Source organism: Lissotriton vulgaris, chromosome 7, assembly GCF_964263255.1.
Source record: "Lissotriton vulgaris chromosome 7, aLisVul1.2, whole genome shotgun sequence".
NCBI lineage: Eukaryota > Metazoa > Chordata > Amphibia > Caudata > Salamandridae > Lissotriton > Lissotriton vulgaris.
In genome coordinates, this window is record NC_141695.1 from 1,726,105,656 (window position 1) to 1,726,132,315 (window position 26,660).

The window sequence follows — 26,660 nt, forward strand, 5'->3', positions numbered from 1 at the left end:
AAGACCCATGTGTCTAAAGGCTGAATAATTGCATAACAGGTGATCCGGACAATAAGGTATCTTGCGGCAAATTATCAGTTCCAGTCTTGCAGCAGCATTTGTATTCTCTGATGTCTATAGGTCAAGAAAACAGGAAGGCCCAAATAAGACTATTTGCATAGTCCAATCTAGACGTTACTAACGTATGTACAATGGTTTCCCGTGTGTTCTATAGAAGCAGGTGAAGCTTTTTCTTCAGTGATTTTGAAGCTGTCCAAAATTTGCAGTGAAACTTTCGAATAAAACACATTTCTGGCAGTAGAGGAAGGGGGCAGGAGAAGGATCAAGTTCCTCTGGTCACCACCTACAAGGGTCAGGTTGGCACTTCAATCCAAAGAAAATGATTTCAGTTTTTTCTGAATTTAATTTGAGAAAATTATGATTCATCCACTCGGCAACTTACTGCAGGCAATGTTTGAAAATCATCAAGGTCTTTATCATTAATTATTCTTCTGAAAAGACAATAGGACCCGAGTGTTGTCAGCTTGGAACTCTACCCTCCCCAAGTTCAATTAACTTGGCAAACGGATGGCTATATATCTATATCTATCTGATAGAGACTACTAGCCGCAGATTCCTTCACGTAGAATTATCCTCCGGCTTGAGACTGGATCCACAGCATCCCTGTGGGGCGGGACGACTCCGCCCAGGCGTCATCCTCGTACGTGACATCAGCGAGGCCACATAAGCCCCACCCTGGCGCGCCTATGTCAGTTTTTTTCCTTTTCCGCGTGCAACGCGGATCCGGTCTCTGTTCTAACCTGTTTGTGCCTCTTTTTTCTCCTCATTGTGACTATTTATGGGTGGAACAGTGTTCGAATGCCTTCGGGCGCGTCGTGTGGGCGTCTTATGTCGGCGACCGACCCTCACCTCATTTGTATGTGGTGTTTAGGGGAAGATTACGGCACCACTGATTGTGAGGCGTGCCAACAGTTGAAGCCGAAGTCGCGGCGGGAGTATCGGATGAAACTACTTTCGGTGCGTCTCTCAAGGTCGGCTTCATCCTCTCGATCTTCCTCAGCGGACGGCTTCAGAGGCGGCCGTTGTTGTCGTCCTCGCCCCTCTCCGTTGTCGCAAGAGCGTCGCTCCCTGGTGGGTAAGTGTCGCAGTTTGTCCCTGGGGCCTGGTGTTCGGCCTGCCTGGGGCGTGGGCTCTCCGCGGGTGATGCTGCCCGCGTGTCGTCCTCCTATCCACCGTTTCCCGGTGAGGGGGCGTCGAGAGTCCAGATGGAGACATATGTGGCGGCTTTGCAGGCCTCTGGCGTCTCCTCGTTCTTCCCCACCTGGGGCGTCAGCGGATCCCTTGCCTTGCGTGGGGCCGTCGGCGGCGCCAGCGCAGACTGTTTCGGATCCAGGCTTGGAGGATGTGGTGCTGTTGGGGTGCGGCCCCTCTGGGATCCCTCCTTCGGACCACAGCGCCTCTGCCTCGCCGCAAACTCCTGCGGGAGTTCCTGCGGTGTCACGTAAGGTCGCTGGGGCTCGGGTCGCATCCCAGAGCCCCACTCGGCCCTCTGAACAGGCGGAGGCCTTGTCCACGGCTGAACTGACACCGCCAAGGCACCTGCTGGTCCGAGCAACTCCACAGGGGTCGATTTGACCCTCTTCGTCCCGCTCTGGGTAGAGGTTGGGCGGGTACCCCTCGCCCACCTCCATGTCCCTCTCCGCAGGCAGCTGCCTCATCGGAGGGCGAGTCGGAGGTTGAATCGTCCCTGGCGCCGCCGCATGGGTCGCCGGGCCACCTCCGTCACATCCTGGGCCTAGGCTGGCGGAGGGCTTTGTTTCACTCCCCGGGTCCCTTTCGTTCCTCCATGCAGGTGGAGGTCGACTCAGCGTCGTTCCGGCGGCGCCCCTTGGCCACTTCGGCTCCGGCTCCACTCCGGTCCCTGGCGCGGTGTGACTTGGAGGAGCCCTATCCGGCGTCTCACTCAGCGCCGGATGGTGTTGACATCCTGCCTCAGGCGGAGGACTCTACGGCTCCACACAGAGGTCGTGCAGCGGATTAGTCTTCGGACGCCCCCTCTTCTCCGGAGGCTGGGTGCCTTCTGGTGTTATCCTCCCCGGAGACTGGCAGTGGCGTGGTGTCTTTTTCACCTGTGTCATCGAAGGGCGGCTCCCCGCCATTTCCGAGGCAGAGGTGTTCGCCGGAGGAGCGGCAGGTCCCCCATTCTTCGGTTCCTTATGACTTCAAGGTCTGGCTTTTGCCCACCCCGCTTCGGGGACGGCCGCCTTAGTTTACGTCCTTTGCCCACGGAGGAGCTGCTTTCTCCACCGCGGGGCCCTACGGAGTGGGTGCGTCCGCGCACGTTGTGTCCACGGCTGTGGGTATCATGCGCATGTGTGACCCGGTTGCTTATTTCCCGGCGGGCCATCTCTTGAAGTTTCTCCACCAGGGCTCTGGTGGGAGGGAGCTGTTGCTTCCCTTTGAGGGTACGCTCCTTTCCTCCCTGATGGGCTTGGAGGTGCCCCAACACCTTCTGCACTGGCACCACCCCTCTGCCTCAAGTCCACTTTTGCGTACTGCTTTTCCTTCCTTGACGAAAAATCTAGATCTGTCCATCTCATCTTGTTTTTTGGGTCACATATACATTTTATGACGAATGATTAAAGTTGTAGCAGAGGTGCAGGAAAGGTGTGATGGCCAACAAAATCCAGTTGCAAGGGACAACAAAGGCTAGAACCAGCAGATTCATACACTGTCAGAAAAGACTGTTACAGCAACTACACCAGAAGCCCGTCAACCAACCTCTGAAAGATAATCTAGGGGTACCACAGCAACCACATGAAATGCTTCAGCATTGCCATCGGCAACCACAGAAAATGCTTCAGCATTGCCATTGTGGGAGATAGTAGTCTCTGATCATTTGCTGGATTGGCTGAGAATAAGAATATCAGGACTACTAGATCTTTACAAGTTATTCACCCCGGGATTCAACACCACCAAGATTTTCAGTCTTCATCTGAGCCATCGAGTGCTCTTTAGAATTCTATAATCCTGCTTCAAGGTTCAAATACCCACTATCCAAATGGTGTTCCCTTTTGATAGTTTAGCCAAGGAATTGCCTGTTCTTTCTTCCAATTCTACTGATCCCCAGTGTTCAAAATGTTGAAGCAATGCTAGGCAGTGATGATTTTCTTAAGCACCAGCTGGGTTTCATTTATGGTACTGGCTAACTTTCCCTATCATTCAGCCATATTGGCTTACATGCAGACCTAACCATCTCATCAAGAAGTCTGGCAGAAGGCATTCCATTATTTCCTCCCTTTTGTAATAAATACTAGTTACATTGTAATCTTTACACTGAGAGAAATAGCACGATACACATTGGATAGCAAGTTTTTTTTTATATGGAACGAACGCATAAACTAGCCCAAGTGTCGCATCTGTCACAATTTCATTTATGTGAAGCAGATGACCTTTTCAAAACAGTTGAGTGCAAGCTGAAAGTATGTTGCTTATCTGAACTTTAATATGCTTTGCCAGGCTCTCCAAAATGATTCTCTAATCTCTTATACCGTTCCTCCTGCCCCCAGCCAAGAGTACAGTTAGTTAGGCTTACCAATCTGTTCCACTTTTTATGAATCTCCATAATTTACTTTCTCACACCTCAGGAGTACAAGCAACCTACAAATTATACTGAATTGAGGAGTGGCAAATATCTCACAGAGGTAATCACTTGACCACATTCACTGGCTACCAGTATGAGAGTAAAATTAATATTTTTAATTTTTATGTCACCCTTGTTCAAAGAACAGTAAATCCGCATTAATAAGCAAGGCCATACAAAGAGTACAATTATTAATCCGTCAAACACAGTATTAAAAAAATCCTGAGACCAACCATCATATTAGAATATCTCAGTGCAATGAATAAAGTGCTACATGCCTATAAATATCCACGGAATATTTACTATCAAATTGGTAAATATCAGCTACATGACATATCTATTCTCCCTTAACGTGCTACTTGAGAGTGCAAATGCCTGAGCATACATTAAAATAAATGTTTCATACATATTTTAATGTGCCACCATATTAATCTCTCAGATCACTCTAGTCTTCAGATTAAGTTAATCCGACACCCACTTATATTTCCGATTCTTTATCTGGTCTGAGCCCTGAAAACCAATTTGCAACTGAAGACCAAATCTTGTCCCCACATTTTTTCTTCTTATGGCTGTTATATGAACTAATCTCTAAATTATATGTATTCAATTTCAACTTTATACGGTTAAAAACGCAACCATAAAAGCAATTTAAGCAAATACAGCAATTTTGCAAATTCATTTGAAGGAGACCATCTAATCTAAAATCAATAAAATACACGAAATAAACAGAAGGGGAAGAGAAATAACAATACTTATAGTAGCAGCATGTAGTATTTGAAAATTAATTCAGAAATAGACTAAAGTGCAGCAAAATATAAATCATCATGCAAGTATGTACAATATTTTAGCTTCATCTAATAACACGGGTTGTAATTTTTCTTCCTTGTTTCATCATTTGATTATACGGAAGGAACCGCAGCATTATTGATATCTCAGTTTCCAGACCTCATAATGTTAGAAGCGACTTTAGATGAATATAGTGCTCTGCCACCGACTAGACAATAAAGTGCATAAAGAATAACCGCTTAATGGTAATTTAGTGTCAGTAAAGTAAACCACATACCATCAGTATTACGATCGTCCATTATATGTGTATGACCTATGTTATTTCATATTGTAGGGCCTCAAGGTACGAATTTTCTTTCCTTCTTTTGATCGATAATTGTACGTATAAGGCCATAGCATACACCCTAATTTTCCAGGCTACAAATACAATTATAGGCTGTATTTATAAAAGTATAATTGTTCACTATGAAAGAGGGGACGTTAAACATTTTTTTATATCCTCATAAAAGTTGCAAAAAAGAATAAAATGTAGAGTTGAGTTATTTGGCTTTCCGTCACACAGGCAGAGTGGTAGTTTTGGTTTCCATTTAAGCTAGTAAAAAGTGGAGCGTGCCCAGTCTTAGTCTTGTAAGATAGAATCCATGGCGCAAGTTTTGTACCCAGTACAGATATCGTTTAATACCCATCTCTTGTTGTCCCTCGCTGTATTCCTTGGTTGTCGATTTTTAGGTTCTCCCTAGTTTCCTTCGTAAGTTCCCTAGCGCCGACAAGCCCAGTTTTCTGTTTCTTTTTGCTATAATATGAGATTTGTACAGGGTAATTGATATCAAGTTCCTTGTCAACCTCTTTTAGAAGTTTAATATATGCCAGCTGCGGCTTTTTGTCAGTATATTCAAGACCCAGGCAATCAATTATGATATCCTGGGTGAATCTGGTCTGGCTTTACTCCATATCCTGTGCCAGCCAGTTAATGGGGCTATGCTGATATGGTAATCTATATAGGGAACTGCAAGCTCCTTGTGTGCTATATGAGAGGGAGTGGAATTACGGACTGTCAGTATTCTCCTTCAAAATATATTTTTCTCAGTTTGGAGTGGAGCACAATTAACCATTCCCTATAGGGCAGCACCATAGCAAGCCCCATAATACATTTACTCTTATAAAGGGTCAATATCTCTTTTACTGGTTTGTTCCATATCTTGGAGGAGAATCTAAAAATGGCCTCTGATCGTAACCGAGTTGATTTATTTAATTCAATCTGTTGCCCCCAGTGGCCATTAGATGAAAATAGCATGCCAAGATACAGGAAGGTGCGAGTTTCGGCTATTGGTACCCCTTTTACCTGATGTGTTCTGGTTTTAAACTTCCCCTTCCCACATACCATTGTGAAGGTCTTTTTAAGGTTGAGTTTAGGTCCTTTTCTTCCATGTATTCGGCAAAATTCTCAATCGGACATTGCAGCCCTTATGCAGTTCTAGATAGCAAGACTGTGTCATCTGCGTACAGTAAGGATGGGGTTATATGCTCGCCTACTATAGGGGCATCGTTTTTCAGTTTTTGTAATAATTGGTCGACGCTATTAATGTAAAGGGAGAACAATAAAAGGGCATGTACGCAGCCTCTTCTAATCCCACATTTTGCCTTGAAGCGAGAAGTACACTCCTTTAGACCCGCAACATACTCTGCGGATAAATAACTATACAGTTGAGATAAGTAAATAATTTCCTTAGGGGCACCCGTTTTAGCCCATGTCTGCCACAATTTCCTATGATTAACCGGGTCAAATGCACTTTTTAGATTTACAAAACATAATTGAAGATGGCCTTTTTTAGAGAATGTGTATTTGCTAATAATTACGTCTCCCTTATCTACCTTCTTGAATATCGGTACAATGATACTTTGTGTCCAAGTTGCGGTCAAAAATCCCCTTGCTGAGGTGTTACATACTCCTTAATAGGATTGGGGCCGAAAAATGTATCTCTGATTTAAACAAGGCTATGGGTACCCCATTGGGGCTGGGTGCCTTCCCATTGGCACATCTCTATAGAGCAACTGTGCTCTCTTTCAATGATATTGGTGCCAGATCAGTACAGGCTGTTTTTAAGAAACTATTTTCAAAAGTTGTTGGGCTATCATCACATGGATTAAAGATCTGGCCAAAGTGCCTTATCCAATCAGAAGGTTGTACCAAAGTCTCAAATTTGATGAGAACTAGTCTTTAAAAAAGGTTGATTAATTGACTTCCAGAATAATTTACGTCCCGGGTATCTGCTGCCAATTTTCCCCATGCTCGTACCTCAATTACTGCTTTTATATTATTTAAAACCTGTTTGTTGGACTTCCTTAAATTTTATTTTATCAGGTTAGTGTTTCTAGGTCTTACTTTCAAGATACGTTTGAGATCCTGATTAGCTTTTGAGCATGAATGATCAAACCATCCGATACATGGCTTGATATTCTTCTTACTTTTGGTTTTCAGATCTCTTGCTGTCCCAGATGTTATATATTACTGAAGGTTGAGATAATCTGTGGATCAGGGTGTTTTCCCTCTATACAAAGTTTCATATGATTGTCGTGCACAAGTTTTTCAAGGAAGGAGGACTGATTAACACCTGACCGTTTAATACTTATACCATTTTCACCTTTGGTTTCGATGTCTGTTACTAAATTAGCCCTTTTGTGCTGTATGGATGGAAAAACCCAAGTGAAAAAAAGCGGATGGTGGTCGCTAAATATACTTTCGGTATCCTCATTTTGTTTTTTAAATCCAACCCAGGCCATTTTCTGAAATCAAAATATGCTCAATGATTGAGGAGTAATTATGATTTTCATATGTTGGTACCTCGTTGTTCCCTTCTGTGACCAGTTGTTCTAAAAGCTCCAGATTATACTTATGCATTACTCTGTTAATTGACTCTCCATAAGAGTTATGAGGAAAATTAGGAGGCGTTGCGGCTCTGGCAGTGGCTGGAACATCAGGGCGTGACCCTGGTGGTTCAACACCTGGCAGGTTCCCTGAAACCCAGGGCAGACAAACTCAGCCGTCGGTGCATGATGGATCACGAATGGCGTCTGAATTCTGACGTGGCGCAAAGCCTCTTTCAGCAGTGGGGAGAGCCTTGGTTAGATATATTCACCACAGAAGAGAATGATCAATGTCATAAGTTCTGCGCGTTGGAATTTCCAAGGTGGCACTCGCTCGGAGACGCTTTTCGTCGTGAGTTGAGTTGCGGTCTGTTGTATGCCTTTCCGCCTATACCACTTCTGCCCAGAGGGCTGAAGATCAGGTGCGATAGGGCCCAAGCCATCCTTGTGGCTCTGGACTGGGCACGGAGGTTCTGGTATCCAGAGCTACTCAGCATGTCTGTCGATCCCCCGATTTTGTCTACCCCTTCGGGAGCCGAACATGTCCAGTCTCCACTTACATGCGTGAAGATTGAGCGGTGGCAGTTGAGGCCATTTGACTTGCCTCCCGAAGTCTGTAATGGCATTCTGGTAGCCAGGCGTCCCTCCACAAAATCGGTATACACCTGCAGGTGGAACAAATTCCAATCCCGCTGGGGGTTAAGTGAGAAAGGCCCACTAGAGGTGTTACGCAGGAAAATGCCAACTTTCTAAAAGAGGCATTTTCAAAATAACAATTTTAAATCCAACTTTACCATCAGTTTGGATTTTAAAAGGACACTGGGTTTAGCTACTTCCAAACTGGAATTATACCTAATGAAGTGTTAGAATGTAACCCAGTGCTTTTCTATGAGAGCGCCAGGCTTGCCTCAGTTAAAAAAGACTTGAGATGTAAGTAACGTAACAGATCCAATTTTTTTAATCCAATGGACATTTATAGCCTACTTTAGGGGTGACTTAACTGTATTAAAAAGGAAGGTGTGGCCTGGCAAAATGTGCATTTTTCCATGAATGAATTCCCAGTAACAACTACACAGCTAGGCTGCAGAGGCAGTCCTAGAGTCATGTTCTCACCTGTCTCTTTAGTGGTGGTAAAGCACAAGTTACTTACTTTCAGTAACGATATATCTGTAATAAACAGTAGTTCGTATTAGATTCCTTACCTTAGAATACCATCAGGCGTCAGACTGGATCCGGAAACTTTTGTGTAGCAGTACCCTTGCGCGTTGGTAGGCGCAGTCTGCGGCTCCACGTCAGTCGTCGTGGGTGCCGGGATGATGTCGCCGGAGTACTTAGACGCCGCCCTCGCGTGCTGACGTCAGTTCTTATTCATAGCTTTTTCCGCGCCAGAAACGCAGAGCCATGATAAAACCCAACGCTGGTGCCATGAAACTAGGGCCCTGAAAGGGGATGACCTTAACCCTAGATATCGGTTTGCAGAACGGGGAGGATGGGTGGGGCGGTAAGGAATCTAATACTAACTACTGTTTCTTACAGATATGTCGTTACCGAGGAGGAGGATTGAATTTCTCTCAGGAATTGAACAAAGGGACCTTGGCTAGGAGGAGTTGTGACCACCTCCTGACAGAATTGCATGGGGGAGGGGATGTGACCACGAACTGTACAAGCTTCAAGGCAACAGCTTCTTTGAAAGGTAGATGTGACCTACTCATAGACAGGAGTCATTTTCTAATTAGCCAGAGTGCCACAAGCCCAGTAGAGTGGAAAACCTGTTAGAGAACTGGCTTACCAGGGGAGTTGCTTATTATACTGGTCAAACTTTAGGGATGTTCCCATAGCTCTGGCCCCGGTAAGAAAGGTTCTGTCATCTTGGATTTGAGCAGGGAGATGGAATATGATACAGTTTAGTGACCAAGCCCCAGAAAGTGATATCCAAGTGGGTACAGTTGCTCCTGAGAAATCTTTCCCTAACCAGCAAGGAGTCTTCCCTCATCCACAAGCTAGTGCCAAGGATAAAGTTGGCTCCCTTGCAGACCCTCTAAAGAACACTGCTGGACTTGTGGAAAACAGTAAGACTAAACCTTCCACAGGACTAGAAATCTGAAGGAGCGCAGTGCCCTCTGTTTCTTCTGTGCCCTCTGTTTCTTCTGTGGAGAGAAACCCCCCATGTGCTTGATCTGCTTCTTCATGAACAGAGGCCTGAAGAGTAGACTCAGAGCTAGTTGGCTAGTCTCTTGTTGAGCTGCAGGAGCACAGTAAGCTGCAAGAAGCACACGTTCCTTGAAGAGCCTAGCCAGCCAGTTACAACCGGACTTGACCTGGACCCTGCTGGTGGCATCCACTGAAGTGAGTTCGGACTCCAATTTGTGTTCCTACGGTCCTGGTACGATTGAAGCAGTGTCCGTGCACTCCTTCTGCCTAAGCCTCAAAGCTGGGACTTAGTAACTTTTCCAACAATTTTCATCTGGAGAACTGACAGAAGGCCAGGACCAACCAGTTGAGTCACACTGAGAAGGGGCACGTTCCACTGGCACCAAAGATTTGAGTTGCTTCTGCTCTGAGCTTTTCCACAGCAGCAAATCTGTCTCGGAGGGACTCCACAGAGAGGCTATACATACCAAATGTAGCCTTCCTCCACTGGAGAAATACGAGCTCCAAAAAGGGAATGAGTCTGAAGATAGAAATCCTCACTCGATTTAAGAACGCTCCAGAAGTATCCAGCCGATGAGGGGCTGTCCTTAGTGTGAATGTTTGATTTCTACCCCTCAGGGACTGTTGGCTATCCAGCCTCTGAGAACTCATCTCAGTCACAGCTTGCTGCCATGCCCTACTGAGCATCTTCACACACAGTTGGCCCTTATGATTTTTAGAAGTTCTATACAAAACTGCACCAAAAAGACAACTCTGGTTCCCTGCGTAAATAAAATCTTAGGCAATGAATGTTATACAGCTCTGCCACAGCATTGTATATTGTTTTTCATGGAACGTATTTGTTACATATGGCTTGTGAATCTTTTTTTAATTATAGGTGTATTAGATAATACTATGTATTAGAATATTGCACCATGTTTTTATTGAACTGTATGAATAATTAAATTAAATATTTACATATTTTTTTATATAAATTGTTCTCATCCCTTTCACTGTTTTTGTTTGACATTACTTGTATGAATTGTGAGACACATTTGAACTATATGCCTATTGTTTAGATCATTGTCTAGGATTTTATTTACAGTGTTTTACCCTGTCCTAGAAGTTAGAGAACAGGGGGTCCTTGTTATTTTCATATATTAACTCTGGTTCCCTACATTCAATTTTTTTCATTTTAGTGTGTTTGCCCAATTACCATTTATACTTAAAAAAAAAAAAAACTGGATTAGGGTTTTTATTGTGCTGTGTTTTCGACTTATTAACTGTTTTGGGACTGATGGATTCCTTTGAGTTAAGCCAGACTGCTGTATGCCACAGCTACCCTGGACTGATCTAGGGTTTAAATTAAAGTAAGCTAACGAGACCTGATACAGAATAGTGACATTATTACATGATGAATCACCCCAACAAATCCACTTTCCTCCAATGAATTTCTAAGCAGGTTGCTTCTTTTGTCAAAAGGCAACTGTGCAAACTCTGTTATAGCCACAATTTAAAGGGTAGGCAGCAGCTTTTCTTTTACAGCCAAACTAAAAAGCTATTTCATTGGTCTCATTAGTTATCATGGCTTTCTTATGCATTGCTTTCAGCCTTTAATCACCTGTAACTAAACCCCTAAATGTTTCTTCTTTTGCAGCCTCCTGCCTGCTGCCAAGCGTCTTTGTCTGGGCCTTTTCTTTCTCACCATTTACACTGCTGTAGGACCTTATGTACCAGACAATTATTTCCTGACTGAGGATTATGCTGTAAGTACCTATTGCTGCTACATTTTGGGAGCAGGGGTTTAACTAAAACATGGCTACAATGTGATAGTGCTAAGATGAACAGAAGGACACGTGCTTTTGTCGTTGCAGACACCCAGTAAAGTGATCAAATGGCTGCACAAAGTTGTTACTGTGTCCTAGCTAAAGTATGCTCCTGGGTTCCAACTACTACAGTACAGCAGTGATATTAAGTGGCTACTTTGGCTGAAGTTCTGCTCAGCATTTAGGCTACCTTTTTACTGCATGGTGTCAATGAAGTGTTTCTACTACACTAGTATTCACTGGAGGCACTGAAGCTAAAGCTTTACTTTACAGGTTTGTATTGGGTACTTCGTCTCTGCAGCCCACATTTTTTGGTGAGGAGTTAAAGAAAACATTTTTTTAACTCCCTCACCAGTGCTTTGGAGTCTCCATGCAACAAGGAGTTTAGGTGGAACTAAAACCAATTGCACAGTTGTAGATTCTGGTTAGTTACAAAGTGATATATGCTAAATGATGCCTTTGCCTCTTCTGCAGAAAGAGCCTTTCTGGTACCGCTGTGTTTACCTGACCTTCTGGGGCAAGATTGTACTCTACAAGTATGTCTGCTGTTGGCTGGTGACGGTAAGTCGGGGTCGAAGGGGTGAATTGTGTCTGGGAGAGTGGGCTCTGTGAGGCATTTTGGGGTGCACTGCAGTTTTCCATGTCAAATTGTGCTTGTTGCTGAGTTTTTGTTCCATTTTAAGCATTCTCTAGATTCACCTGCTGTTTTTTCCACTGTCTAACTGTTGGGTACTGAAAATAAATATTTTGAGGTAAAGTTATTTGAGATTCGATCATGGGCATAGTTTGCATGATTCAAGATTATATTGACCCTAAGGCCACAAATCCTCGCAACATGATCATCGCCACGCTCAAATCTAAACTTTGACTTTTTGGGAAATTCCATTCTGTTACATTATAGCACCCTGGCCTGTGAGCCCTAGGCTGCTGTTCCTCCACTCTTTATTGATTATGAACTCAAACTATTTCTTCCCAAGTGCGCAAATTAAAAACACAAGATGATTTGTTTTTCTTTTGTTACATTGCCAGTCTACCTGTCTACGTGCAATTCAGACAAATCTGTTTGGCTTGCCTAACTAAGCACCCCTACTATTGGTTTTTGATTTAATGAATTCTACAATCTGCAAACCTACTGGAGGTGCTTCAGTATGTTTGTAATTTTGTCTTCATCAGAGCTTTGCCTTGCGGCCTTGGAAGTACATGTCTCTGGAGTGAGATTTGCATAACTCTAAGCCTTTGTTTTTTCTTAGTTTCTACTGTGAAACTGAGACCATTCATTATTGCCTAGCACAAAGTGCCAAATGCAGTGGATTATCACCCTTCTGATTGTGAAAGTCTGATCTGAGTCACTCATTTTGCCATTACGGATGTTAGATTTGTAGTTTACAGTATTCAATGTGATGACAAATGAGACTAGCTACTGTGCTAACTAAACAAAAGAAATCTAGTGACAGGCTTTCCTTATGAGAGGAAATAGCACAAATCTTTGACCTTTGTAGGACCTGGCATCATTGGCGTGGGCCTCCCTTTCCCCGTGACTCTTACTGTCTTTTATGGTGGCTGGATGTAGATGTTATGGGAGCCGTGCCACTGCTAGTCCGTGCCACAGCAGGAATGCTCCCTGTATATAAATGACTGTGTGAATAAGGATAACTCTAATGCTTACATCTGTATAGCCTGTTTAAGGATTACTTTATATCACTCTATCCGGCCCTAGGAACCCAAGAGGAACTTTGAGTTTGATATGTTTATGCTCAGGCCAGGGAGGACCACTTTTTAGTAAGGACTGTGTAGGTATCCTATGTTGTGAAATGCCTTTTCTGAAAACACGGTAGTCTCTTGTCTAAAGCTTTACTGCGGGCTGTTGCGAGTATGCGTATTGGCCATCTGGTTTTGGAGCAGTAGGGCCAGCTGGGTCGGATCTGACTGGATAGGGAGATCGGTATTCCAAGCTTGGGGAGGGATGACTCTTTGATCCGAGCAGAACAGAGCCTGGCAAGGTAAATGATGGCTCCACCTCCCACTGAGTATCTGATAGGAGACCCCCTCATTCTGAAAGGACAGGATCTCGTCTCATAAACCAAGTGCTCCTAACACCACCCAACTGGTTCTGACTGGAGTCAGTGATTTCCAACCTTAAAGAACAAAGACTTTTTAGGTATAAAATTCTGCACTGGAACTTTGGCCAAGTGTGTTCCTTCTGGATGTCAAGATCAAACTCTGTCCGAGTGAACAGAGGAAAGGACTTCGCAACTTTCACCCGGCTTGCCGAAGAAACTACCAGAGGTCCTAAATCGAGAGAGCCTCCTGCCGAAGTCTCAGGGACATTAGACTTCACCCAGTCAGCCGTCGGAATTCCTGTGCAAGGATTCTGCTTGCAGGTGGGGCCCCCGTCGAGTAATCCGGAGCCTCTAGTTCCACTGTAAGGACTGCGGACTGGGCATCTTCTGAACTTTTGCTAAACCTGTGCGGGATGCTGCAGCTAAAAGAGCCGCCGCTGAGTGCCCGTCCGAACCAGAGCTGAGACCTAAACTTTTGCTGAACCTGTACGTGCCGCTGCTGCTACGAGAACTGCCGCCGCTGAGCGGCCACCTGACTCTGAACCTTTCTTTGCTAAAGCTGTGTGGGCCGCTGCAGCTTAGACGAGAGCTGCCACCGCTGAGAGCCCGCCTAAATCTGTACCCTCCAAACTTCCGCAGGATCCGTGTGTGCTGCTGCAGCTAAGGGAGAGCTGCCACTGCTGAGAGCCGCCAGAACCTGCACCATTGTGATTTGTCATGTGGGCCGCTGTAGCCGCTGAGTGCCCACACCCTTTGCTACTGTGCACCATCGTGATTTGTCCTGAGGGCCGGCGCAGCCAAGTGAGAGTTGTAGCCGCTGAGTGCCCACACCCCTTGCTACTGCGCATGATCAGAAGTTGTAATGTAGGCTGCCGCAGCTGAGAGAGTGCTGTAGCCGCTGAGCGCCCACACCCTTTGCTACTTTGCATCATAGTTTGTCCCGCGGGCCGCTGCAACTAAAAGAGATGTGGCCGCTGAGCGTCCGATTCCTTGACAACTTTGCACCCCTTTGGAATTGTCCTGTGGGCTGCCGCAGTTAAGAGCTGCTGCCACTGTGAGCCCACCACGGAGCTGCACGACGAGAGTCCTTGCCACCACCAACCTGGGCAGCCGTATGCTGAGAGCTCGCCTGCCCCGAGTGCCTGAATCATTATGGGTGTACGCTGCGGACCTCGGCAGCCGGTCTTATGGTCGCTGGGAGTCCGCCTGTCATCGTCTCTGCTTCTTCAAGAAGCTGTGTGCTGTCTTCCCTTTCAACAACAGTACCAGGTGCGCAACGGGTCGCGTAGGCCCCATCCCTGAACTCTGGCAGTGTTACGCTTTGGTGAATACGTTATCTCTTGGAGTCCCTACGGGTTGATGTGAATTGTAGTTGTTAAAACGCTTTGAGAGTTTTGAGTTAAACTGTTAGATAAAGACATGATTTTTCTATACCTACCAGAGTTGTGTCCTTTTGTGGTGTCATTATTGCCTTATTGTACTTGGTCATAAGCGCTTCACACACTGCCTCTGAGATAGGCCTAAGTGCTTGTGCTACATTACCACAGGGTTGAGCAGGGGTTGTCAAAGGGGGTGACCCACTTGCCCTGACTTAGAAAGAAGGCTCCCTCTTTGGACAGTGGCGCCAGCCAGTGCCAACTAGAGACCCCCATTTCTAACAACCTTCAACACCACTGTGTCGGAAAACTCAATTAATAGTTTTTGCTTTGACAGTTCATGTATGAAATTAGGGAAAAAAAGGGTTCTGGACAATTCCTCTCATTAGTGTTTTTCATACAGCTTACCTCTTAATCCAGAGTCTAAAATTACTACAGGCGAAGTCTTCCACACCACCTTAATCAACCTGAACTATTCATCTGTGTCCAGTTTCTACCACTAACTATATGCAGCCCCTGTGTTTCCCTTATAACTGGGGGAGGGAGGGCGATGGTCCATCAGATAGCCTCTCAGAACTATACGTAGTTTATATGTATCCCTGCATGCCATACCCTTTCCACCAGCTATGGTTCTGATAATGCCAACCATAAATATTCCTGTAACTCATTAACTGACATAATTACCTTCGAACCAACACCCACCTCTCTAGACAATGGCAGCACTGTCTGATCATACAACTATCCCCTTGACCTGTGGGGCATCTTAAGAGCATGTACGGGCTTCAATGTGATGTTGAATGATTAAGAAGCAGCCCTCCACAGTGCTAGGCAGAAGTAACAAATGAGCATGTTTTACAGTCCAGCTTTATACTATTTTAGGGAAAAATGCAATTTTAAAGTAGGGAGCTATTGGTGCTTTGAGTCAACAGCATAGTATTTTGAGACTGGTTTGTTGTTTATTCCCGCTTGCAAAGGATACAAGATACTATTACAGTTGCATTTTGTATATGGTGAAGTATGTACATCACATTATAGTCAGACATGTTTCTTATCCAAATCTGATATTTTTATGATTTCCTTTCTCCTTGCTTCCTGCTCACTCCCATGCCCCTTATTTTTTGCAGGAAGGAGTCTGTATCCTGACTGGCTTGGGCTACAATGGGAAGGATTCAAGTGGCCAACCACAGTGGGATGCCTGTGTGAACATCAAGGTGTGGCAGTTTGAGACAACAACACTTTTCACTGGCACCATCTCTAGCTTCAATGTGAATACAAACGCTTGGGTGGCAAGGTGAGCACAGGAGCTTCTTGGGGAAGGTTGCATTCCATTTTCCAAAGTCAGAAAAATGAAAGCTGTTTTAGAAGATACGCAGTGCTATGGGGACATCTGGCTACCTTTTAGTCAATAGACCTGAAATTGTTGCCTTCAGTAAATTCCACCTTTGGTGCCAAATACTGTAGTGTTGCGTAAGACTTATTGGAGGTTTAGTCATCTTCTGTTAGTTTACAGGCATTTCTCTTTTTTAAAATTTTTTTTTTTACAAGTAATCGTTCCTAGCATGACATTAGCTGAAGTCCTGCATAGCAGGAACAGATTGCTGTTGTACTAGCAATTGTTTGTTATATTGGTTCCTTAACCCCTTCCATGCTCATGACAAGGTCAACTCGTCATGGGTTTTACCTGCGCTGTGCTTATGACGAGTTGACCTTGTCATGATTCTATAGTATTCAAGTATTTTCCGCACAGGAGGGGAAAACCCCCTAGCAGCCAAGGTGTTAAAACTTCCCTGAGGCTGCCCTTAAAAAAATGTTTTACATGTGAGTGCTAGCGTGACTCCCTATGACACGGCATGAGTCCAAAATGCCCTGTATAGCCATCATTTTTCGAAGCAGCAATTGCTCTGCTGAAATGCTCAGATTTCAACACCTTAACAACAAGAAGTTCAAGGAATAGGGTAACTGGCATAAGGCAAGACACCAGTGATGACACTGATTGGGCTGGGTGCTGTCCAAAGACCAGGTATTTTTTCAACCTCATACATTTCTTTTCAGCGTTTTGGACTGTAAAGAATACACATTTAAGGTTTTGTCTGAAATGCTACTGAACACTTGCAGCAGTCTATAAAGATAGTCTTTTGAAATGTCTCTTATGATTATCTATGGAAGGATTGTGGCCCATTGCTTGTACAGAAAATGTGTGTGAAAGGCAACACTGGGAATATTGTGGTATGTCACAAAGATCTTGCCCCAGATGGATTCTAAAATACCATTTTGCAAATTATTCTTTTTAGACAGAAGGTTTTCAGAGACTTCCAAAACACCACCTTTGATAAAATATGAGCAAAAAAAAGGCAGAAAAGATGTTTACACTTTTTTAAAAAAACATTGCTTTTTCGGGCCAGACACTGGCAAGATAGAGGTTTGAGGCATGTGGGCTGCTGAATTCATATCTGTGCATAGATCGCTGCCTGGTGTTGGGTCCGGATGATCGCACATTGTTGTCCTGGAAGAGTCTTCGAAGTATCACGAGATAGGTGGCTCCTCCCCTGGACTACAGTGCGCATGGGCATCGACTCATCCTCAGATTGTTTTTTTCCGCCATTGGGTTCGGATGTATATTGGTTCCCTCTAGTCGGAATCGATAAAAAACTTTAAGGCCAAAAGGTCTTTAGTTTTCTTCGTCGGTATAGTCTTGCGTTCGGTGCCTAACTCTTCCAGCTCGGTTCCGAGCCGGATTCCATACACCTGCGTGCTTTCGGCGAGAAAGGCCCAGTCGACGCCACAGACCCTATCGACTGTTCATCATGGACCGAAGTCCCTTCAAGAGATGTCCCGTCTGCAACTCAAAGTATCCCCACATCGACGTCCACCCGGTGTGCAACAAGTGTCTGTCGCCGGACCATGACGAAGCCAGTTGCATGGCTTGTTCCCGCTTCAGGTCCAAGAAGACGCTTAAGCATCGACCCGCTGCGCGCCAGGAGGCCCAGCAGACTGCACCGGCGCCTGCGGACATTTTCGATGCCGGGATGTCGAAGAAGAAGCTAACCGGGACATCGGTGACAACCTGTCGAATCCCGCGTCAGACGTCGACTACGAGTACGACTCGGACGCTGAAGAAGTCGTCGACGAGGTAGGGGACGACGACTAGGCCTTTGGGGCCGTGGAGGATAGTTCGGACGAAGAGCTACCTCGCACTGACACTGGGGCCGTACCGATTCATAAGGCTCAGGTCGAGGGATCGCCATTAGGCCTTACCCAAGATCTTACACTGGGTTCTACGGCCCCGCCTTCGGGCTCGGCCACGGACATTGTTATTGAGCCGCACCTGGAAAATCTAAAGTGAAACCTACGGTCTCGACACAAGCAACAGCACTGGTGCCCGCCTCGAAACCGAAAGGGCGCATTACTTTGGTCAGATCCAAGGTCTCGGAGCCCTCGGCGCCGAAGAAGCAGAAGGGTGCTGTCGATACGAAGGCTCAAGTCAAGGGCGTCGAGACGAAGTCTGCCGCGCCGAAGACTAAAGTCAAGGTGGTCGAGCCGAGTAAATCGGCGCCGAAGGCGGTCGACACCAACAAGGGCCTCGGTGACCCGAAGGTTCTCGAGACTCCGCGTCAACATGACAAGGCCAGGAGCGGCGCACCCCGAGAGTCCACTCCTGGTGGAGCCTCGAAGGATCCTGTCGACTCGGCGCGCCCGTCCGCCGCTTTCACCAAGTAAGTGACGGACTCCCTACAGTGCATCAAGGAGAAGGCCTCGGCTGTCGGCCCAAGAGATCCTCCACCTTCGAAGCCGGTCGAGAAACCTCACAAGGCGTCGACGCCCATTCACTTCACGTTGCCGCCAAAAGTGGCGCCGAAGCCTTTCTCCCCTAAAGTGGTCGCCAGCGTCCCCGAGAAGGTGTCCTCGGTGCCGAAGTCGTCGACGGTGGTTTCCACCTTGAAGCATCGGCAATCTTCGGTAGAAGAACAAGAACATTTTATTGATGCCGAAACGGGCAGGCTTTCCCTCCACAAGCGGAAAATTGCCCCGGAACAACCTATGGAGTCCTACAATATTCCTCTGAAATGAAAGAAGGACTCTGCTTCCACTCCTGTCCTTGTGGAACCACTTTCTCCACAGCCTCATGATGTCTCGCCCACTTACTCTGATGTGGACGCTGGGGAGGGCGATGATGAGGATGAGTACAGGTTCGAGGCATGTGGGCTACTGAATTCATATCTGTGCATAGATCGCCGCCTAGTGTTGGGTCCGGATGATTGCACATTGTTGTCCTGGAAGAGTCTTCGAAGTATCACGAGATAGGTGGCTCCTCCCCTGGACTACAGTGCGCATGGGCATCGACTCCATCCTCAGATTGTTTTTTTCCGCCATTGGGTTCGGGTGTCTTTAATTCCCTCTTGTCGGAATCGATAGAAAAACTTTCTTGAGACCAAAAGGTCTTTAGTCTATACGTCGGTATTGTCTTGCGTTCGGCTTACTTTCTTCTAGCTCGGCTCTGAGCCGCTTCTGTACTTCCGCGTGCTCTCGGCGCGGAAGGCCTAGTCGACGCTCCTGACTATCGACCATCCATCATGGACCGAAGTCCATTCAATAGATGTCCGGTCTGTAACTCGCAGTACCCACACATCGACGTCCACCTGGTGTGCAACAAGTGTCTGTCGCCGGACCACGATGAGGCCAAGTGTATGGCCTGTTCACGATTCAGGTCCAAGAAGACACTCAAGCTCCGACGAGCTGCACGCCTGGAGGCCCAGCAATCTGCTCCGGCGCCTACGGACATTTTCGATGCTGGGGATGTCGAGGAAGAATATATCCAGGACGTTTCGGAATCAAACCCCGCGTCGGACGTCTAAGAAGACTACGACGCTGATGCCGAGGTGTTCGAATGCGGAGAAGTCGTCGAGGAGGTAGGAGACGACGACGGGGCCCTTGGGCCATGAAGGATAGCTCGGACGAGGAGCTCCCTCAAACTGACTCTGGGGCCGTGCCTATCTATAAGGCCCAGGTCGAGGGATCGCCTTCGGGCCTTACCCAAGACCTCGATATGGGTTCCACGGCCCCGCCTTCGGGCCCGGCCACGGACATTGATACGGAGCCACTCCCGGTCAAAACGAAACCGAAAGTGAAACCAACGGTCTCGACGCCAAATACTGCGCAGGTGCAAGTATCGAAACCGAAAGTGTGCATCGCATTAGTCGGATCGAAGACTTCTGAGGCCTCGGGTGCCGAAGAAGCTGAAGATGGCTGTCGAGCCGAAAGGCCAAGTCAAGGGCGCCGGGCCAAAGGCTGCCGCGCCGAAGACTAAGGTGAAGGTGTTCGGCGCCAAAGGCGGTCGACGCCGGCAAGGGCCCAGTCGACCCGAAGAAGGCTGTCGACGACCCGAAGAAAACTCACGGCGACCCGAAGAAGCGACCCGATGACCCGAAGGTCCTCTCTGCCCCGCGTCCACATGACAAGGCCAAGGGTGCTGCGCCACGGGAGTCGACTCCAAAGATGGCCTCGAAGGACTCTGCTCCAAAGGTGGCCTCAAAGTACTCCGCTGAACCGGCGCGTCCATCCGCCGCATTCACCAAAAAGGTCACGGACTCCCTGCAACGCATCAGGTACGGCACCGCAGCGGTCGAGCCGAAGGACCCTCCCCCTGCCAAGCCTGTGGAGAAACCGGTTAAGGCGTCCACGCCGATCCTCTTTTCCTTGCCGCCTAAGACGGCGCCGAAGGCTTTCGCTCCTAGGCCGGGGGCCGGCGTGCCCGAGAAGGTCTCCTCGGCGCCGAAGGCGTCGTTGGTGGTCCATGGCCCGCGACCTCGACAACCTTCGGAGGAGGAGCGTCAAGAACACTTCATCGACGCCGAAACGGGCAGGCTTTCCCTTCTGAAGAGGAAAATCACCCCAGAACCCCAACTGGAGTCTTACATAATCCCTCTCAAAAAGAAGATGGACTCTGCTTGCTCTCCTGCCTTAGTGGAACCTCTTTCACCACAAGCTCATGAGGTCTCGCCCACTTAGTCCGATGTGGACGCTGGTGAGGGTGATGAGGACGAATACAGTTATCCAGTCTACACAGACCCTGAGGATACAAATGAGCCCTGGGCAGCTGGTGGTGACCCTGGGGATCCTCATTCAGGACAAGACCCTCAACTCTTTTCTGCTAAGACTTCACCTACTGAAGACTCTGCTGCTTTCAATGCCCTCATTGAACGGGCCGCTAACAATCACAATGTCCAGCTGCATGCTGACCTTGTGGATGTGGATTTCCTCTTTGACACTTTTTCAGTATCAGAAAAGACTGTGAAAACTCTGCCTATGCTAAAAGGTGTTTTAAAGCATGCTGCTGAGGTCTTCAAGGAACCTACCAGGGCGAGGGTGATAAACCCTAGGATTGACAAAAAATACAAAGCTGCACCTACTGATCCTACATACATTAAAGGACAGTTGCCTCTGGACTCCCTTGTCGTCTCGAATGCCCGGAAGAGGGCCAATTCTCAGACTACGGGTGATGCTCCTCCCCCAGACAAAGAAGCCAAGGTCTTTGAGGCTTCGGGAAGAGGGTAGCAGCACAGGCAGCCAACATATGGCGCATCTCAAACACACAGGCGCTTCTAGCGCGCTATGACAGGGCGCACTACGATACACTAGAGACCCTTTTGCAACACCTGCCTGATCAGTACAAAGAAGGGGCTGAGATGCTAATCCAAGAGGGGAAGCTAATCTCCAACGCTTCCATTAAGTGCGCTCTGGACGCAGCCGATACCGCTGTGCGAGCTATTAACACCAGTGTTATGCTTCGGAGACATGCCTGGCTGAGAATCTCGGGTTTTAAGCCAGACATCCAAGCCACCATCCTGAACCAAACGGTCAACCCGGATCACCTGTTTGGCCCAGAGGTTGACACCACCCTAGAAAAAATGAAGGACACTGACACTGCAAAATCCATGGGTGCCTTGCAGTCCCAGCAGTTTCGGAGTGGGTCCTTTCGTCGCTCCAATACTAGAGGAGTCTCAAGGGGTCAGCTTTCCCAGTCCACGCAATTCTACAAAGGCAACACCCAGACTACTTATGCCAACAAGAGTCGAGGTGGATATCGCGGCAACAGCGCCAAAGGCAGAGGACGTGGCAACAACAGCTCCAGGTCCTCTACCGCCAGCAAACAGTGACGCCTTGTCACTGCCCCCCGACCACACAACACCGGTCGGGGGGAGACTCCAGCAGTTCCTGCCCGTCTGGAAGTCCATCACCACGGACAGGTGGGTCACAAAGCTTATCCAATTCGGTTATTGTCTGGAGTTAATATCCACTCCACCCAACATGCCCCCCAGGCACCGTCCTATGTCGGACGAGCACTTGCACTTATTGCAGCAGGAGGTCACTGTCATGCTGCAAAAAGGGGCAATAGAGCTCGTGCCTATGCAGGAAAGAGGGACAGGGGTCTACTCCCTGTACTTCCTGATTCCAAAGAAGGACGGGTCCCTCAGGCCCATCCTAGACCTCAGGCCCCTCAACTACTACATCCTATCGAAACACTTCCATATGCTGACCCTGCAGCAAGTGCTCCCGCTGCTCCAGCAGGGGGACTTTCTCGCAACTTTAGACCTAAAGGATGCGTACTTTCACATTCCACTACACCCTTCACACAGAAAATACCTCGGGTTCACCATCCAAAACAAGCACTACCAATTCAAGGTTTTGCCTTTCGGTGTCACCACGGCACCCAGGGTGTTCACAAAGTGCCTGGCGACAGTGGCGGCACATCTAAGGAGACAAAACATCCACGTCTACCCCTATCTGGACGACTGGCTCATCCAGGCGAAGTCAGCCCAGCAGTGTGCCGCCCACGTGTCCCACACCATTCACCTCCTGCACGATCTGGGATTCTCACTGAATTACCCAAAATCCCACCTCCAGCCGCCCACATACGGCAGTATCTGGGTGCAACCATAAACACTCTGGCGGCCACAGCACAGCCGAATTCAGTGAGTCAGCAGCATTCAATCGCTGATACAAAAATTCAGACCTCACCACTCCCTTCCAGCAAGAGTGTTCATGCAGTTGATAGGCATGATGGCCTCCTGCATCTCCATAGTCCCGCACGCGAGACTATATGCGCCCGCTTCAGGAGTGCTTAGCACGTCAGTGTACTCAGGCTCACGGGCAGTTGAAAGACCTAGTGTTGGTGAGCGGTCGGGCATACAACTCTCTGCATTGGTGGAATCCATGAAACCTTTGCAAGGGCCGACCGTTCCAAGAGCCTGTGCCACAGATCATCCGAACGACGGACGCCTCTCTCCAGGGATGGGGAACCCATGTACTCCATTACACTGTGCAGGGACTATGGACGCAACAGCAACGGAAGATGCACATCAATGTTCTCGAACTGATGGCGATCTTCATGGCACTCAAAGCCTTCAAAGTACATCTGTGCAACAAGGTTGTGTTGATCCGGACGGACAACATGACAGCCATGTACTACATTCAAAAGCAGGGAGGAACACACTCTCCGCAGCTGTCTCATCTGGCTCAGAGCATGTGGAAGTGGGCCATTCAGAGGAACATCTTCCTCATGGCAGAACACCTCCCGGGCAAACACAATCAGATGGCGGACCTGCTCAGCAGGCACAGCCACCAAATGCACGAGTGGGAGATACATCCATCAGTACTCCAGCCGTATTTCCGAAGGTGGGGTCATCCAGAGATAGACCTGTTCGCCACAAGGGAGAACGCAAAATGCCAAAGCTTCGCCGCCAGGTTCCCACACCCACAGTTGCAGGGCAATGCGATATGGATTAACTGGTCAGGCAAATTTGCGTACGCTTTTCCCCCAGCACCTCTGATACCGCTGGTGGCACGCAAGCTCAGGCAGCACTCGATGACTCTCATCCTGGTTGCTCCAACGTGGGCTCGCCAACCATGGTACACCACGTTTCTAGAACTGTCCGTGGTACCGCATCAGAGGCTACATCTCACACCCAGCCTTCTGACGCAGAGCCATGGCGACTTTCAGTATCCAGATCCGCAACAGCTCAACCTGGCGATCTGGCTCCTGAGGTCTTAGTATGGCTATCTAAACTTGCCTCCTGACTGTATGGACATCATCCGGGAGGCGAGAAAGCCCACCACAGGAGCATGCTATACGGCAAAGTGGAAGCGGTTTGTCATTTATTGTGCAGACCACAACATTAACCCGCTAGATGCATCTATTCAGAACATCATTTGTTATCTTTTCCATCTGTACAAATGTAACTTTGCCTATGCTTCCATTCGCATACATCTATCCGCAATGGCTGCTTATCTCCAAAACAGGCAGCACCTCTCACTTTTCAGGGTGCCTGCCATTAAGGCCTTTCTAGAAGGACTCAAGCGAGTCATTCCTCCACAGACTCCACCAGCTCTGGAGTGGAACCTCAATGTGGTCCTCACCCGGCTGATGGGTCCCCCCTTTGAACCGCTGCATTCCTGCGAGATTCAATTCTTGACATGGAAAGTAGCTTTCCTTATAGCGATTACATCACTGCGACGAGTTAGTGAGCTCCAAGCAATAACTATCCAAGAGCCATTTATTCAAATTCATTCTAACCCGGTGGTGCTTCGCACTAACCCTAAATTCCTTCCTAAGGTAGTGTCTCAATTCCATATTAACCAAACTATTGAATTACCTGTGTTCTTCGAAAATCCAGAGTCATTGGCGGAGAGAATGCTCCACACCCTTGACGTCAAAAGGGCCCTGATGTATTACATTGATATGACCAAGGATTTTAGGAAAACTAAACAACTCTTTGTTGCCTTTGCGCCACAACACAAAGGTAACCCCATTTCCAAGGCTGGTATAGCTAGGTGGATCGTTAAATGTATTCAGATCTGCTATCTGAAAACCAAGCGTACTCTCACCGTTCCACCGAGGGCCCACTCCACCAGAAAGTTGGGGGCCTCCATGGCTTTCCTTGGAAATATTCCTTTGGAAGACATATGTAGAGCAGCCACATGGTCTACCACACACACATTTACAAAGCATTATTGTGTTGATGTGCACTCCAAACAGCAGGCAGCTGTAGGGCAGGCTGTTCTAAAAACACTTTTCCAAACTGCTGCAGCTGGCACGGGCGGCCACCGTTAATGGGGGGACTGCTATGTATTCTATGCACAGATATGAATTTAGCAGCCCACATGCCTCGAACCGAATATGCTACTTACCAGTATGCATCTGTTCTTGGCATGTAGGGCTGCTGACATTCATATCGCCCGCCCTCCTCCCCGGCGCCTGTAGCAGCTGCAGAATTCACATATACTTCTCGCATGGTCATCATTCACTTAGTTTCACTCCATCTTGGCCACAATGGCTAAAAACAATCTGAGGATGGAGTAGATGCCCATGCGCACTGTAGTCCAGGGGAGGAGCCACCTATCTCATGATACTTCGAAGACTCTTCCAGAACAACAATGTGCGATCATCTGGACCCAACACTAGGCAGCGATCTATGCACAGATATGAATGTCAGCAGCCCTACATGCCAAGAACAGATGCATACTGGTAAGTAGCATATTCGTTAAGGCCCATTACATGACTTTCCGAGACTATTCTGTCAAAGATTTAAAATGGAGAACGCCACAGTGACCAAAAAACCTCCTTTAGTGGATGCAGTCATAAGTATGTTGGCTAACAAAACAGAGGAAATAAACTGCACCGGTTCAATCAAAACAGATTGTTCAGTGGTTCTTCACAGCTCTATATTAAATAGATTTAAAAATAGATATGAGGTACGGAGAGAGGCAATAGACCCAGCTATAGTGGAAGACTGGAATTCCTTTACCGTGATCACCGTATTTACAGGTAGTGAAGCTCAGAACAATTATTCATATCTGCCAAAGGTACAAGACGTTACATTAGCTATACTAAAGAGGAAATTAAATGAGCTACTTGGATGCAGATTGACCTGTTAAAGCCATCTTTGCTTGATGAGCTGGCAGTTTTTCATGCGATGAGTATGCAAACACTTATGGAATTAATTTAAAAGAAGAGGGGTGGATTTGTATTTTAAAGTTAAACCCTCTGTAGAGACGTAGTTGTAGGAAGCTGGCCCTGTATATATTATACCAAAATGAGGTATAGTTTGCACAGAGTGCAGTGAAACCTCAAAGGTAGGCAGAGGTAAAAGTAGGTAGCACCTTAATCCCCATTTGTGGTAGTGTGGGCGAGCAGTAAAGCTTTATCAGAGGATAGTGTTAAGCATTTGTTGTACACACTCAATAAGCAAATGATGTCACCGCCTCAAAGACTAAACTCTGACCAATTTGATTTGCATAGAAATATTATTTTAGTTATTTTATTTCTAGAGTCAACCCTGGTGCAGGTAAGTAAAATAAAGGCTTTGCAAAACCTTATGCAGTGTTTTTAAATTGAATGCAGGTTGAAATGCAGTTGGTTGAAATTCAGGTAAGTCAATATATTGAAGTTACTTTTCAGAATACTTTTCACGTTACTTTTTAGATTAGTTTTCAAGTTACTTTTGCTAATCTGTGATAGCCATCACACAGACATCTCCTAGACAAAAGGTGAGTAAATCCGTTTTTGTACAGTTGCAGTTTTTCAAATTTTCATACAAACCAATTCCACACTTGGCACAATTTTCAAGGAAAAACAGTCAATGTATTCCTATAGGGAAAAATGAAGTTAACGGTTTGCAGGTAAGTACTTGTTTGTAGGAGTTGGTATTCTGGGGTAGCACCAGGGTTCCCCCAGTGCCAAGAATTCACTCTTGAAATGCCCTCAGCGGCACTAGGGCGGCCGGGTGCAGAGTGCTGAGGCCCAGTGTTATCCAATGGGGGATAGGGGGCCTCTGGTTGGTTGCTGTTCACAAGCAGGCCACAGGGTTGTGGGAGCAAAGCTCCTGGTGTTATGCTCAGGGCAAAGGGAAATTAAAGTTGGCACCCAAAGTACACAAGCAGCCGCGCAGGGGCGGCTGGATGCTGTGTTGGTGTCGGG

At 47.2% G+C, this 26,660-nt stretch overlaps 1 protein-coding gene across 1 annotated transcript in view; it reads left to right on the forward strand.

Annotated features, from left to right (window-relative positions):
• LPCAT3 (lysophosphatidylcholine acyltransferase 3) overlaps positions 1-26,660 on the forward strand; it is a 201,045-nt gene that overhangs the window by 93,448 nt on the left and 80,937 nt on the right. Inside the window, exons 7-9 of the mRNA XM_086932970.1 lie at positions 11,082-11,190; positions 11,725-11,811; positions 15,811-15,977. Coding sequence (XP_086789096.1) covers positions 11,082-11,190; positions 11,725-11,811; positions 15,811-15,977 — 363 coding nt within the window. The remainder of the gene's footprint in view (positions 1-11,081; positions 11,191-11,724; positions 11,812-15,810; positions 15,978-26,660) is intronic.